This window comes from Thermobia domestica, chromosome 11, assembly GCF_964235325.1.
Source record: "Thermobia domestica chromosome 11, izTheDome1.hap1.1, whole genome shotgun sequence".
NCBI lineage: Eukaryota > Metazoa > Arthropoda > Insecta > Zygentoma > Lepismatidae > Thermobia > Thermobia domestica.
This window is the reverse complement of record NC_137464.1, coordinates 108,803,849-108,821,231: the sequence shown is the minus strand read 5'-3', so window position 1 is coordinate 108,821,231 and position 17,383 is coordinate 108,803,849. Positions and strand designations below refer to the sequence as shown.

Here is a 17,383-nt window from a genome sequence, read left to right as displayed (position 1 = left end):
CTTTCCTTCAGTAAAAGTCAAATTTGTAGAATTATTGTAGTAGGCCTTGAAGACAGTACGTACTTGCAGGAGCAAATTTAAGATTTTATTTCGGACGGAGAATCATATCTTTTCAGAACATTTCAGAACAATCCAATATTTTGAACGTCTCTTTCGTATTTGGGGTGAAGGGGGTATACCTTTCAACCTACAGGTCACCCCTGTGTACTACTGGGTACTGTGTTCTGGCCTCACTGTAATTTCTATGGATGGCAACATTGAAAATTGTTCCGATTCGTATTTTCGGTATGATTTTTTTTGTACTACATGAGTTGCGATATATCTTTAAATTTCTTCTATAAAAAATCATAGTGTGCAGTTAAAAAATAACTTATGCGAGTGAAATGTAGCATATCCTCTCCTCGCAATATTAAGAAGCTTATGACACCAGTGTTCTAGGTGACTCCATTCTACGTGAAAAACTGATGCTAGACCCACACAGACACACACATTATTTTATTATTATTAAAGAAGATTAATTTGTAAATTGGACAACGCGGTAAACCCTCTCATCAATGAGATTATCTTTCAAGATTTATTCATTACCTACGAACAACTGTTAATTTTGTTGAAAAGTAGAACTTGTCGAGATTTGTAGCAATAAGAAAGCAAATCAAAATTCTAGTGGTGGTATCATTAGTATTTATTGTGTAATAAACAGAAAGTGTGATTTTAATAACTTTCTGTTTATTACAAAATAAATACAAACATTATTTAAAAAGTAATTAACAAAGAGCCAAGACAACATGATAAGTCATCAGTTACCGTTGAGTTCATTTTTCTAGTCGCTGCCTTAACCTAGATTTTTGGGTAATTCATATTCTGGCCTCACTGTAATTTCTATGAATGGCAACATTGAAAAATTGTTCCGATTCGTATTTTCGGGTTTGGAATAACATTACCTATTATTCTGGTAAGTTACATTTTATTTTCTCTTTTGACTTACGGAAAACGGGCAAAAGAAAAATGGTTAGTTTTTGTATAATTTTTGTAGTCTGCCCTATTAAAAACTGGGATAAATTATAATCGTAGCAGAGGGGTAATGCGGAAAAATAAAATTGTATAGGGTTCTATTTCCTTTACAAAAAGTCCCGGATTGACTTGAATGGACCACTTATACTATTATACCATTTATTGAGTTCAGCTCCGGTCGCCTTTTCCCCACACGTCAGATACCTATTTTCACAGAGTTTAGTTGAAATTCTGCATTAGAACGAGAATACTACGAGTGAGTAAATAATTTCTTCTTTGGGAACTGAGCCTAACTGTTTAGATATGTTATCAATGTTACATTTAAAATAAATGTTAAAAATAAATTTTATTTTTGATAGAGAGTGATAGTGGGTTTAGCACTTAGGCTCAGAAGGGTAGCTCAATGGTATAGCATGGTATAGCTTCAAGCCTCTGATGTGAGGGGTCCCTCATTCGATCCCGACCATGTGAGTTCGTGCTTGAAAACATCGTAACTGACTTCTGTACGAGTTCTACCATTTCTTCTCACATTCTTATTCCATTAACTCTTTGATAATCATCCATTTTCATTCCCTATCCATCTTCTTTAGCCTAAGGATATATTTGGAATATAGGGACCGCGGTGGCTCAGTGGTAGAGCGTTCACCTCTGGGGCTTGGGGTCCCGGGTTCGATCCCAGCCCCCGCCAAGTGAACTTTGTGGTGGACAAACACCGTGTGCGTGGGTTTTCTCGGGGTTCTCCCGTTTCCTCCCACTTTCTTCATTCCACCATTCCTTCATTACTCATCATCACCGTCTCCTTTAGCCTAACCATCTTAACCGTGGGACGTAAAACTCAAATATTTCATTTCATTTCATATTTGGAATATAAAACTAGAAATTTTATTTCATTTTCCAGTGAGTGTTTTAGGCTAAATACACTACGGTTTAAAAGGACGGATCATTGTGTTCCTGTAACAGTAATTTAAAAAACCTTCTTAACGTTCAATATAGACTATATATATTGCGTTAACCAAATTAAATGTTGTTACTTGTAGTAACTGAAAAGGCTGCTGTACTACTGTATTAACTTTCATCAAAGTAAAAGACGAAAGCGAAAGGAAAGTAGAGGAAAGAAAGTAAAGCGAAGGAGAGAAGAAAGAAAATAACAGAAAGTAAATAAGAGAAAATAAAACAAGAAAGATGAAACGAAAGAAAGAGAATAGAAATTAAACAAAAATAACGAGAAAAGGAAAGGAAATACAAAGGTATGTAATTGGGCATATACGGTTGTATACAACATATATACCAACTTAAAATTTTTTATAGTTCAGCATATACTCGCCTCAAATTTACGAAAGAACAAGTGTATATGCAATGGGTATATCCTATATTTCTGAAAACGGTCAAACATATACTTATCAAAAATTCTAGTATCAGATCACTGGAACTGCAGCACTAAATTTGCACATAGAGCTTCTGAAACAATTCCTAACAGTAGAGTATATTCAAGAATATTTAATGTCAGTGACAGAATACCATATTATAAAGGAAAGAAAATTATTTCCGAGTTAAAAAGAAAGGAAACCAATTTTCTACATGAATTAATTTATAATGGAACGGTTTTGCCTAGTATCTTATTAATTACATATTATTATTGCTGTTACACTGCTCAGTAGCGTGCGGTGAAATTTTACTTTGGTAGGCAATCCAATGAAACTTGTTTGTTCTCTGTAAACTCTGATAACATTTAACATTTGAATTAAAGCCACTGCTACAAACAATAACTAAGACACTAATTCCTGCTGTTATACTACTCCCAATATTACTCTACTACTAGTACAGTATTATTATAACTACTGCTACTATTAAGATAATAATAACAATACGTTTGAAAAAGTTGTCTGAAACTAGAAGTACTTGAAGTGAGCCTCAATCCTGCTGCCTTTCTTGTCAAAATCATTAATGGCTGATCATAGAAGTTTGGGTCTTTTCGTAGCTCCGAAGGTAGATCTCTTTCAATAAAGATTAGTTCTAAACTTTTAAGTCTGTCCTCGTCTTATGAGACATCTTAATATCAATATCACCACATAATTTTAACCTCTTTGTTTCTGATTGACATATGGGGCCGCGGTGGTTCAGTGATAGAACGTTCACCTCTGGTGTTTGGGGTCGTGGGTTCGATCGCAGCCCCCGCCAAGTGAACTTTGTGGTGGACAAACACCGTTTGCATGGGTTTTCTCGGGGTTATCCCGTTTCCTCCCACTTTCTTCATTCCACCATTTCATTCATTACTCATCATCACCGTCTCCTTTGGCATAACCGTGGGACGTAAAACTCAAAGATTTCATTTCATTTTTCTGATTGACATGCATTTTGCTTCCTGTACTGTCTTCTCCCAATATTCTTCAAAATTGTTTATGTTTTTCTTCAAGTTCAACTTTCAGTTCTTTTTATTTTACTAATAGAATAACCAATGTCATAGGATTTCTTTTGCAAGATGGAAAACATAAACACATCAAAGGGAAAATGCTTGAAAATATCTTCAATATAAAATTGAATTCAAAGTCTTTAATGAAACTAAAATCCCACGGACAGACATTAATGCTTATTAATCTCATTTTTCACCTGAATATGCTAGTTTTTCAAATAATGAAATAAGGTCCTTGCGATATTCTGATACATCACTAATGAAACCAAAATTATAGTTCCAAAATATAGCAGACACTTTGGGCAACCACCCAGTGATTTCAGTGTCCAATGCATTTGAACTAATTCATTTAATGTCAGGAAGAACAAAAAATGAAATGAAATCTTTAAGTTTTACGTCCCATGTTAAGCCAAAGGAGACGGTGATGATGAGAATGAATGAAATCGTGGAATGAAAGTGGGAAGAAACGGGAGAACCCCGAGAAAACCCACGAGCACGGTGTTTGTCCACCACTAGGTCCATACGGCGCGAGCTGGGATCTAACCAGGGATCCCAAGCACCGGAGGTGAACACTGTACCACCGAGCCACCGCACCCCCCGTCAAAAAGAACAATTTTCATGCTTTGATGTTAGAGGTCGTCTGAGACAATACAAGGTTATTTTTGTGAGTGAAACAATAGACAAAAGGGGAAGCAGGTCAGAATGGCTAACAGTTACCTGAAGTCCATTCAGATGATTAGAAAAAAATACACACACACACAGCACCATCGTAACTTTGTACTACTAACATTTGAGCACAGTTGTATCTATCAACTACCCGGCAGACAAAATTATAAAGGGCTACAGCTGACGATTTTCAGAAACGTTAACAAAACCGATAGACCTTTCCTCAGTTGTGCCATCGAACCCTGTGCAACGGTATACACAAATGAGCTAAGAAAGTTACTTACATCGGTAGATTCATCCAGGACTATCGAAACAAAACTAGTTTTACAAATTTCTTGTTTTATATATGAAAGCAACCATTAGAAATATACTGTACTACAACATTATGAATTATATTATAGATAATATACTGAACGCATGAGAATTTTCTTGTTAGCTGATAATAGAGCGTAATATTTGTTAATTAGAGTTAGCAGTTATACATATTTTTTATTTGAAAAATCTGTACTCTTATTTTGATTCCTGAAAGTCTATTCATATTTAATCAAAAAACAAACACCAATGAAACGTTTCACAATGTGCTTTTACGAACGAGCTCCTTGTGATGCTGGCACTTCTTTCCTTTTATCATCAAATATATGATCAGGTCTGGATTTTCCAAAAGTTCTTTTTCATAATTACTGCTTGGAAATAATAATAATAATAATAATAATAATAATAATAATAATAATAATAATAATAATAATAATAATAATAATAATAATAATAATAATAATAATAATAATAATAAGTGGTCCCGCTGGTCTAGTGGCTAGTGTGAGTCTTTGGTGCATGGGATTCCAGTTTTGATTCTCTTTGGGAGAGACTCAGGAGTGTAACAATCAGTGGCGTATTTAGGGGTGGCTATCAGGCTCAAGCCCCCCTTCCCGAAATCAATTTGTTTTATGCACAACTTCATTAAAATTTGTCGGTACACAAAAGAAAAATATGAGTGCTTATTCACGTCTTATACATTGACCTCCGAAACAAAATCCTAAATTCGCCACTGGTAACCATTAAGGACAAATGGAAGCCTCCCTCTCCAAACGATTTACTAAGCCCCTAAATAAGATTATCGTCTCTTGTATGTGTTTATTAAATTCCTTTAATACTTAGAGAAAATAATGTTTAAAATATGTAACGTATGAAAGAAAAATAAGTCTAATAATATTTTTAAAATCACATCAACGCGCTAAAATAAAGAAAAGAACAGAAATTAACCATCAACTTTGTCACTTTTATTTGTCTAACAAGATACACACAGTTACAAATTTATTAGTATACTATTGTCTGAAAGGGCCGTGAGGGCTCAGTGGTAGAATGTTCATCCCTGGCATGGAATCCTTGGTTCGATTCCACTTTCTGCAAAGTGGGCTTTGTGATAAATAAACATCGTGTGCGTGGGTTGCCCCGTTTCCTTCCACAGATGCATAACTGTAGCATGTTAAACTAAAAAGGAAAAACAGAATCTGAGTTTGTTGTTATATCTTTCTTTGAGTTTTCTTTAAAATTCAATTTATGCTCATATAAGATCAAAGTCAAACAAATGGACTTAAATAGTTGTATAGTTAACGTACATAGCTTCGACGCTGAGAATCCGGTTCGATTTACAGTGGGAACTCATGTAGTTATCCCACGTTAAGTTGGAGGTCTACGTCTATAATAGCCTCGTTGCTGAGCGGAATGCTAAACTCCAAATTAAACAAATAGACTTCTATGTACATTTTGTATTTCTTTATAACCTAAATATTTTATTGTTATATTTCCTATAACCTATGATCCTAACCTTACATACTGTCGAGACTCGTGTTTCAGCAAGACAGTGTATTAAAAATATAATAATAATAATAATAATAATAATAATAATAATAATAATAATAATAATAATAATAATAATAATAATAATAATAATAATAAACTCCCTCCGCTCGTCTAGTGGCTAGCGAGAGCCTTTGGTGTACGGGCTCCCAGGTTTGAAATTAAATGAAATCCTTGAGTTTTACGTCCAACGGTTATGCCGGCTAGACTAAAGGAGACAGTGATTATGAGAAATGAATGAAATGGTAGAATGAAGAAAGTGAGAGAAAACGGGAGAACCCCGAGGAAACCCACGCACACGGTATTTGTTCACCACAAAATTCACTTGGCGTGAGCTGAGATCGAACCAGGGACCCCATGCACAAAGGTGAACGCTCTGCCACTGAGCCACCGTGCGTTGGATAGACTCAGGAGTGTAACCATTAAGGGCAAATGGGAGCCCGCCTCCTTAAACAATTTACGTCGCCCCTAAATAGGGTTTGTATTTTGTGTGTTTTTTAAACTCATTTCCTAATTAGAGCAAATAAAGAATGTTTATATTGTGTAAAATATGAAAGAAAAGCAAGTCTAATAATATTTTTAAAAACATAAATCACTCACACACTAAAATAAATAAATGAACAGATTTAATCATCCACTTTTCACTTTTATTTGACTACTAGATGCAAGACGTCACAAATGTACTAGTATACTATTGTCTGAGGGGATTTCGGTGGCTCAGTGGTAAAGGTTCAGTCCTGGCGTGGAATCCTTGGTTCAATCCCATCTCCCTCAAAGTAGGTCATGGTAAACAAATATCGTGTGCGTAGGTTTCCTCGGTGTTGTTCCGTTTCTTCCCACTTCGTCGCTCCATCATTATCATATTTCTCATCATCACCATCTCCCTTAGCCTTGTAGGATGTTAAACTCAGAAAGGAGGATCTGACAGTGAGTTTGATATATCTCTCTTTGAGTTTCCTATAGAATACAATTTGTGCTCATATAAATGCAAAGTCAAATAAATGGAGTTCAATAGCTATATGATTAGCGTACACGCCTTCCGCGCGAGGAGCTCGGTTCGATTTCCAGTGGGAACTCATGTAGTTATTCCACCTTAATCTGTGCCTGCATATCTTATATAGACACGGTGCTGAACGGTTGCTAAAATCCAATTCAAACAGACAGACTTCAATTTACAACTTACATATCTTTATAAATAGCTTATTGTTATAGTTTCTATAACCTATGATCGTAATTTAACACGTTGTCAAGACTCGTGTTTCAGCAAGGCAGAATATTGAAAATAATAATAATAATAATAATAATAATAATAATAATAATAATAATAATAATAATAATAATAATAATAATAATAATAATAATAATAATAATAATAATAATAATGAGAAGAAGAATATGTATGCATGTATTTGTGTATTTATTAATAAAATTACTTTCATATTTTGAAAGAAAACTTTTGGTTTGTTTTTAGTATCTAAAATTTCTCGCTCCCCGTAGAACAACTTGCTGGTCACACTGCTGGAGAGACTAAAAAATTTGAAAGCATTACGATTGTTCGGATTCTACCTTAAGCAGTAAGTCTACGTCTCTTATAGCCTTTAGTGGCTCCCGTGTAGCCTCTCGCCTTAGAAGCGAATGGTATCGGTTCGATTCCCGATGAGGACACTCGGTCGAAAAAGTGTAAAAAAGCTTTTAAAGGCCAGCCATTCTGAGTGCGCTTTTCTTTATTCACACCAGGCAATTATCGTGATGATAACTAACAAATTGGTCCCCGTCCGCTTCCTTCGTTCCTTATTCTTTTCTTCCTCATAATTCCCCGGGCAGTGTAATCGCTGAGGGACGTCATCCCTCATGCTTGACTACGCAAAATGTCAATGTGTGCCGAAAGCTAAGGAATCTATTGATTGATTGATTTTGAGTTTTACGTCCCGTTCAGCAGCGAGGCTATATGAGACGTGGACCTACTGATTAACGTGGAATCCGAACCACATGAGCTCCCGCCGGGAATCGAACCCGGGTCTCCCACGCCAAAGGCGCGTACGCTAACCGTTTAGCCACGGAGGAGCTCGCTAAGGAATCTAATTGCTAATCCTAATCGTATAGCCTCTATACTGAAAAGAGATGCTAAAATCGAATGAAACAACCAAATAATAATAATAATAATAATAATAATAATAATAATAATAATAATAATAATAATAATAATAATAAAGAATCTTTAATATTAAGTGTGGGATCATCACTTGTGTCCTTTCGTCCTTAATAATGCATGTATTAACGAGTTTAGACCTCTGGGCAAATAACTCAGTCATGAGTGCTCTGTTGTTGATTTCAAACGATATTTTCTCCACACATACTTAACATCACATGTTTTGCCTATACAAACTAGAAATTTGAGAAGAATGTTATCGAAGGAAATAATCAGTTACAAGTACTTTAGTTTGAATGAATAGTTGGAATGGTACCTCAAATTTAGTATTTTGGTTTCTTTCATTTCCGTTTGAAAGACACTTGATTTCTAATGGTGCAGCTGGTGGAAACCGCTAATGACCTGAATTGTTTCCACGATATGGTATTCAGTACGTCAACAGGATAACTGCAGTTTGTGCTACACCTAAGTTTTGAGGTCGCTTTCGAAAATTGATTTAGTTACTGACCGAAAAATATATTACTTTTTAGAACTGAAATAGCTTTAGAAATCTTCTTTGAAGAACTAAATTGACTCTCTTAAAATCTGTAAATCATACTAGATTATTAATTTACCTGTATATCTATTTTTTTTTCAATTTAATGTCGCACGATTATTCCCTTTAGGCTAAATGAGATGATGATTAAAGTAAGATGGATGGAAAAACTGGTGGAATGAGAGTGTAAGAGAAAACAGGAATACCCAAGAAAATCCATGGACACGATGTTGTGCACCATAAACTTACCTGGCCGGGGATCAACCAGGGACCTCGTGCATCAGAGGTTTTCGCTCTACTACTGAGCCATCATATACTGAAAGTGGCCCTCCCATATATATATATATATATATATCATTGTTCATTTGTACTCCAGTATCTCTTTTCATTGGCACTTTCTGAACACTGCCCCCATCCCCTAGAAAGGAATTTTTGAAAACGCTCCAACAAGAATTATCTCATTCTCCGCTCCGTTACAAAGGCGAGAACAACTAACCATTTAGTCACAGGTTAAGTTTTAAATTTCATGTACTTCAGCCGGGGATTGAATTCATCTGCTATTTCTAAGGCAAGAACACTTGCAGCTAAAACTACGATATGTATCCTTTTATATGTTTGTGGTTAAAAGAAACAACTGAAACTCGAGTTGTTAATACTTCAATAAATTACATCCTTGAGTTTAAGTTTGAATGAAATTTTTGAGTTTTGCGTCCTTTATATTCAATACCGAGATTATGAAGGATGGGACACACTTTTAACGTGGGTTGCAAATAATGTCTGATCTATGCTGGAGCTGGAGGGCCTAGGCCCCCAGTTTTTAAGTGACTAAATTAATTGAAACTTATTTTTATGTTGTTTAAAGTTTTTAGTAAACTCATGATATATTTATCATAATCTGGGTTTTGGCTGCCCTTCCCCAGTTTTTACCTTCTAAATCCGCCACTGGTTGCAACCACAACTGGTGCTTGAATCCAATGCAGTTGGCGGGTACACAAAAAATCATACACAATCAATCCACACAATATAGGCTATTCCCTACAGCACTATATTTTCTTCCAAGGAGCTGAATTAAAGAACCACACCCTTAAAATTCACACATTGGCAACATTGTGTATGACAAATCAACAAACGATCTTGGGGGACATAGTATTTTTTGATAGATATATTATAGATCTACCATATTAATTTCTTCACTTCTTTTTATTTCTTCAAAAAAGCCGTTTTTAGGTCTTGCATTTCTAGTTATGGACCTACAAATTTGAAGTTTCAACTTTGTGAAGTTTTCGCAAAATAATTTTATTAAGGATTTCTTCGCTTAAAAATCACTTTTGAAGGGACAGTTATTTGCAAAAGAACTGGGCTGCTTTAGCAACGTGTAGATATCAGGAGATTTAGTAGGACCATCAGACTGGCAGAATGGACCAGGATTACCAATGAGGCTTCTTATCTCAAAAAGGTGGTGTCTCATTTCGGAAAATACTATATCTGTTTCTATAGACGAGTCAAGTACTCCTATATTTCATCACTTTCGCTGTCAATATAAATGCAAGATCCCAAAAATCAAATTTTCGGTTCCAAACAATACGTCTGCTAGGTAAAGAAAGCATACGTATAATGTGTGGTGTGTTTCACTTTATTTTCATACAAATACGTTTTCTTACATATTAATTTTGATCCACTTGTTCTTCAAAAGTTCCTTCTTTTCGGAAACTTAAACAAAAAAAAAATCTCTCTTTTATTATGATATTTATAGATTCTTGTAATACATAGCCATTGTCTTTGGATCCCATCGGGACAAATAGTGCCGGAAACACTGGCGAAAGTACGTCATGCTTAACTCAGAAAGAGCTCTGTCTCGTCTGGTATCTCGTCACGAAAATTCTGGCTCATCTCGTCTTGTGGGCAACTCTAAGAACGGACTCAACGTCCATAGAAGCAGGCTCGCAACCAGAGGAGGGCTAGGGGGCCTGGCCCCTAAACTTTTCGTGGCCCCTCCAGACCTCCAGAATGCTATTATTAATACAAAAAAAACCACACAATTTAGCCATTTGTAAGAGAATTTTTAATGACTACCCCCCCTAACATATCCATGCTCCCGAACCTCTGTGGCTGGTTGCGGGCCTGCGTAGAAGTAAAAAAAAAAAAAAAGTAAATATTTCAGTTTAACGTCTCATGATTATATCCTTTAGTCTAAGGGAGACGATGATTAAGGCAAGTGAATAATGATGGTAGAATTGTTAGAATGGGAAAGTGGGAAGAAACGGGAGTACCGCGAAAAAACCCACGGACATGATGTTGCCCACCACGAGCTTGCTTGGCCGGGGATCGAACCAGGGACATCACTCACCAGAGGTAAGCGCTTCATCACTGAGCCATCATGCCCTCCCATAGAAGTCGAAGACGCTATTTCGATCTTGCTAATCGGCGGCAATTCAAAACCTGCTATGTGCATTTTGCAGGAGAAGCGAAAAACAGTATCCTGGTTAGCTTTTTGGCTTTATAAAAGTGATGTTATAAGTAATATTTGATGCTGCACGTAACTGGTACCTTCTCAAGTTACTTGAAAAGGTATCAAGTTACGTGCAGCATCAAATATTACTTATAACATCACTTTTATAAAGCCAAAAAGCTAACCAGGATACTGTTTTTCGCTTCTCCTGCAAAATGCACATAGCAGGTTTTGAATTGCCGCCGATACCTAGCACACTGATTCCTAAACCTTGTACGCTTTACGCCTTCCTCCCTTACAAGTGATGCTTTGTCCATAAGTTCTATAGTGTCTGATGACTTATATGTTAGATATCCGAAACTGTAACACATTATAGTTTTAAATACAGTGTGTTTAAGCTTTGGCCAGTGTTTCTTTTGTTATAAGTTCAGAGTTTATTTCTGTCAATAGCTTGCGCCCTCCCTGCTCCCTCTTTATGCTCCCTAGATTGGAAATTATGCTTTGACATTATACAAAAATTTCCATGTGATCCTTTGTGGCTAACGGACGTGTTTTCTGTGTGCCTAATTCCAACCTTGATTCTCAATGAGGACACCTGCCTTGGATACAAAATACCTGAATAATTATTTGGATCGTACTTTAAATGGTAGCATCCGTCTCATATAGCCTCGATGCTGAAAGGGAACGTTGATCAAGTTCCAGTTAATGAATCAAAGAAATCAAATAAAACAAATTTTGTATCAGTTTTAGCTCAACTACGATGACTTGATTCCTGGCAAAGGAAAAAATCAGTTATATATATATATATCATAACAAGCCACACTGTAATCTAGAGACCTGCACGGGCCGAATTTTTCGGCCCGAGCCCAATCCAGCCGCGGCCCAGGCCCGATAAATTTTAAAAGTTTCATTTTGTAACATTTTTCACGGACACACTCCTTCAACGTTTGCCTTTATTCTAATTATCGTTTAACGAAAGTCAATAATTATTAGAGAATTGCAATTAATCGGCTCCAGCCCGGCCCGACCTGAAGAGTGTCGGCCCGCCCAAGCCCGGCCCGGCCCAAAGAAATAACAGAGTCGGCCCGCAGGCCGTGCCGAGTCCGGTCCGTGCAGGTCTCTACTGTAATCACATAGCCTACAGAAGAAACTAACAGGAAGGTATTTTTTTTTCTTTTTACGAATTTGGTTTAGCAAAGACTCCTTTATAATATTTACTGTTTTGCGTCGGGGAGAAACAAAATCGCAAGAACTGTTTCGTGTATCATCATCAATTTTCGCCAAGGATGGAATTTTGGCCAAGAGGGTGAGAAGTTCTGAATCGAGGACTGAAGGTGGTCCACCCAGTCGATCCCAAGATATGGACAATCAAAAATCAGTTTCTTATATGTTCCTATGGCAGTAGTTGCGGATATCATCTTCGCTTGATAGGCTACCCGCAGTTCTGTTCAGATTAGCGGGTTAGTATAAAGCCTAGGATGCAAAATACTAATCTATCTGTAAAATACAAAGGTAAAATGAAACTAAACAACTTTCTACTGGACAGACCTCAAGATTTAAATATCTTAAATATTTATTCATCTTCCAAATTTTTTTGAGTGGGGAATAAAGGGTGAGGGAAAAAGCAGAAGTTCAAATTTCAATGTTCACATTGTGTAGACTGATAAACCAAACACCTTCAAGTGGTGTACATTGTACTGCTACTTCTTTCTAGATATACTGTTGTAAATAGATACCAATGACGGTTTAAGTCGGCTTATACATTTCATTTTTTTCCAGTTTCAGACATCAAATCCGTTTTGGCAGGCTGTAGGCTACATACACATAAATATATATGTTTCCTAACTACGAAGCCAGAAATAGTTATTTGAAACAAGGAAATGTAGTCAGAAAATATGTATTTACGAGTTGTCATTTAAAACAATGCAATTAGCATTTTCGAAAGAAAAAAATATATAATTCACTCGTAATACAAGCTGTGAAATACAAACAGGCACTACATTTGCTTATCAAAGTTATCAATTATGTCAGAATTTCTGTTAGAGCTTAATGAATGACAATATACCTTATGCAGTCATTATTCACAAATACCATATTTCTATAAATGCACTCCAAATATCACTATATTACTGATATATGTTACACTTATAACTATATATATAAGGACGGACCCAAGGGAGAACTATAGGGGCTATGACACCCCCTTGAGGCTCAGGTATGCACTGAATAAAATGGGCTTCAATTTTGCTTTACACTGGATAAAGCTGCAAACTATGGTTCAGCCCCTCCCTTGATCATATCCTGGACCCGCCACTATATATATATATATATATATATATATATATATATATATATATATATATATATATATATATATATATATATATATATATATATATATATATATATATATATATATATATATATATATATATATATATAACGCTAAAAGCATTTTCTGGCATTTCAATCATTATAATTTGCACTACTTCATCAAACTAGAATCATTCATGAGCTCGGGGGCTGGGAGTTGATTTCCAGTAGTGGATAATTGAATGCATTATGGAGCGCTGGTTTGAAAAAAATGAAATGAAATTTTGAGTTTTACGTCCCACGGTTATGCCGGTTAGGCTAAAGGAGACGGTGATAATGAGTAATGAATGAAATGGTGGAATGAAGAAAGTGGGAGGAAACGGGAGAACCCCGAGAAAACCCACGCACACGGTGTTTGTCCACCACAAAGTTCACTTGGCGGGAGCAGGGTTTGAACCCGAGACCCCTAGCACCAGAGGTGAACGCTCTACCACTGAGCCACCGCGGCCCCGAGCGCTGGTTTGAATTCGATCCCTCATTGAACCGCAGGTCTACATCTTATACAGCTTTGATGCTGGAAAGGCTAAACTTCAATATACAAATAAAATAATGATATTATTTATCGAAATAATTCTCTTGATCATTTTATGGTAAACTAGCTTAAATGCCTGTTCTTCACATGGGGACAATAGGTTTGGGGAAAGTATTTGAACCCTTTCTCCCCTAAAAACACACAATTCAAATAAAAGTATAAAGTTAAAAATCCTTAATTTCACCCTGTTCCACCCCAAACCTGACCCTTTCTCACTCTTCAAGTCAACGGGGAACTAATTTGGACTTTAACAGCATCGAGAGTAATACTATTTATCTCATCGACCCCGCAAAATATGAATTGAACACTAAAATATTGCTCATTTTCAATTATTATATATGTCATTTCATCCCTTCCCGTCGCCTCCATGCCGATAGGGGATGAATTTGGACTTGAACGGCATCGGAAGTGTCACTAAAAACTAACTAACTAACTCTATGGCCTATGGAACCCGCAGGTTCAGTGCCGCGTTCACAATAGCTCTCCACTGACTTCTATCCTTAGCTAATTGCATCCAGTTTTTACTTTGTATTCCTATCTCTGCGAGATCCATCTTAATATTATCCTCCCATCTGCGCCTAGGTCTTCCTAATGGTCGTTTTCCTATGGGTCTTCCAGTCAAGGCTTTGAAAGCATTTCTACTTTCTTCCATTCTAGCTACATGACCTGCCCACCTAAGCCTCCTAGACTTGACGACCCTAACAATGTTGGGTAAACCGTATAAACTATGTCACTATTGATCTTAATTACCCCCCAAAATATGGATTCAACATTATTACCGGCCGTTTTTGGGTACTTTTACATGACATCCTTTTTCCACCTCTAGGGGTGTCTTATAGCCACAGTATTTGTTTCCAGATTGTAAGTCATATGTGCATCAAGTTTGGGAAATTGCTCCAGTCATTTCAGAGTTATGCTGGAACATACGCACATACATTTATATACGATAATATAGATATAAAATGCCCTTCCCCCTTAAAACAAATATTTTCAAAAACGTTGGAATACATGTGCTTTGTTTTTAATGAGAAGTTTATAAATTGATATATGTTGAATTTCATGTTCCTAACTTAAAGGATTCTCCTGAGATACTAAATTTTTTGCATAATTTATAACCCCCGACCTCCCTCTTAGGATATGCATTTAAATCAAAATAACATGATAAAATCTCAATTTGAGGTATTTGATAACTATAAACAAAAATAATTTCAATTACTTCAGTCGTTTTCCCTGATTCAATGACAAACTAAATCACTTTAATTTTTTTATATAATAGATAAAATTGAGTGTAACGTCATTTGCGCCCACATTATTTACGGCCATGGAGAAAAATTCCTGTTTAAGAGCATCAGTTCCGACTATTGATGGTTACCTATACAAATATCTAAGATAGATGCGTCATTGGCGACATTGTGGAACTGTTAATTTCAGTTCAGTTCCATTTTATTCATAATGAATCCACATCAGTTGAATGCAATTTTTCTGCAGTAAGAACGAAAAGATTTATAAGGAGTATTAATATATCGAACTTCAAGAATTGCTTTTTCCTTGACCCACCATAACATACAATGTGTAGTGGTTAACTGCTCAAGTATAAACGTTTATTGTAACATTAGTTTTGCAGTAAAAACTATTTGAAAAACTCTTTTATTAATTTCATGACAATTAAATAGAAAATTTAGTAAGTATTTTCTTTACGTATGTTACTACAAAGAAAAAGTCTAGTTTTTATTTGGAATTCAAACTTAATGTGTATATCATCTATTAGTGGAGAGCCGTTTAGAAAATCTTACGTAATTTATAGAAAACTTCCGACGAAATAATGTAGAGAAATATTTTACCAACTACAGGCAAGTATTCGTTGACATTATCTAGCTTCGGCGAATCAGAAGCATGTATGTATATTTGTTATGGTTCGAGGTGTGATTTTGTAACGCGTCATATCCATGATAGCACTTCTGTAAACAAACTGAATGATTTTATCAACCGCGACTCTAAAAATTCAAAATGAATGTAAAACTCAAATTTACACTGGATAAATTATCTTTTATGCCATTTGATCGTATTTTAAATGGGTGAAATGACACATAAACATGCACAGTTCCCACTTGACCAAATTCCTGAAAAGTTACTCTTTTAATCTTTATTACGAATTAAAAAACGAAAAAAAAAGCACTTCACGCCCCCAAGTTTTGTAAATTCAGTGAATTTGGAGAAAGTTGCTGTTTAATTTAACAGATCTATTATAAACTATTGTAGTTGCTTTACATTTTGAAACATTAATATTCACCATATACAGTAGACTAATATTCAAAATATATGTGTATTTTGAATATTTTTTCTACGGAAAGATAGTGACTGTTTTTCTTAATTACCGAACCAGTCCTTTTCACTACTTCTAGTGGCTAGCGCGAATCTTTGGTCCATGTGGTCCTGGGTTCGACTGCCGGTGGGAGAACACACAAAATAATTTCACAATCATTCATTTTCATTATTGATCCTTCTCCTTTAGCCTAAAGAACATGATCAAAGAAAAAATGAAATGATAAAAATTATCATTTCATTTTCATTTTTATTTACCGAAGTTTTTGGATAAGCATGTGTTATTTTTCATCTTATTTGAAAACATCTAAATAATACACTACATATACCGTAGTTTCTTGAAACTTGGTAGATTGACAAAAAATAAATTAACGTTAAAGCATACATTTTACTCATAGAAGTATTGTAATCATGGATAAGAAATTCAACAAAATTGTAGTTCAAAATATGAACAAATGACCGAACTAGATAATGCCAATAAATTATTGCTTTAATTGGCCAAATATTTATCGAAATTATTTAATCAGAACTTTTGATAAATAAAGTATGCTTTGTAAATAATTCCCCACTAATATTATGTTAGTGCAAATTAAATGTCTAATTTGACGTCTGGTGGGAAACTCACCTCAGTAACACGATACAGGAATAGACTAAGGTCACGAGTCTAACGGCACACACTTTCTATCCGTCCAGCGAACAAGCTGGGATACCCAGACAGCCAGGAGCCATGAACACACCATTTGTCGTTGGTTTGTCAAATTCAGTTCCGATGACGCAACATTGCAAAATGAGTCCGGTAGGAACATCGTGGAAGTTAACTCTCGGAAAAGTAAAATGAAACGAGATGAAATGAGAGCTTAACGCTCAACGATTATGCTCCCTTTAAGCTAAGGAAGATGATGATTAGAGCAAGTGAATGATAATGGAAGAATTGGTGGAATGAGAAATTGGGAGGAAAAGGGAGCACCCCGAGAAAACCCAAAGGTCACGAATACAAACTTACTTGGCCGTGGATCGGACCAGGGACACCAGATACCAAGGGTAAGCGCTCTACCACTGAGCCACCGTGCCTCTCTCAT

At 35.8% G+C, this 17,383-nt stretch overlaps 1 protein-coding gene across 4 annotated transcripts in view; it reads right to left on the bottom strand.

The window, feature by feature from the left end:
- Window positions 1–17,044, bottom strand: part of LOC145663643 (uncharacterized) — a 73,091-nt gene extending 56,047 nt beyond the window's left edge. Inside the window, exon 1 of one of the 4 annotated variants that reach the window (XM_081729746.1) lies at window positions 16,930–17,044. Coding sequence is in view for 1 of the 4 variants with exons in the window: in XM_081729743.1 (XP_081585869.1) it covers window positions 4,139–4,149 (11 nt within the window). In the remaining 3 variants the exon portion in view is untranslated. Of the gene's footprint in view, window positions 1–4,138; window positions 4,236–16,929 lie in introns of those variants that run through there. The other 3 variants (XM_081729745.1, XM_081729747.1, XM_081729743.1) reach the window with 3 other exon arrangements.
- Window positions 17,045–17,383: the final 339 nt, after the last annotated feature.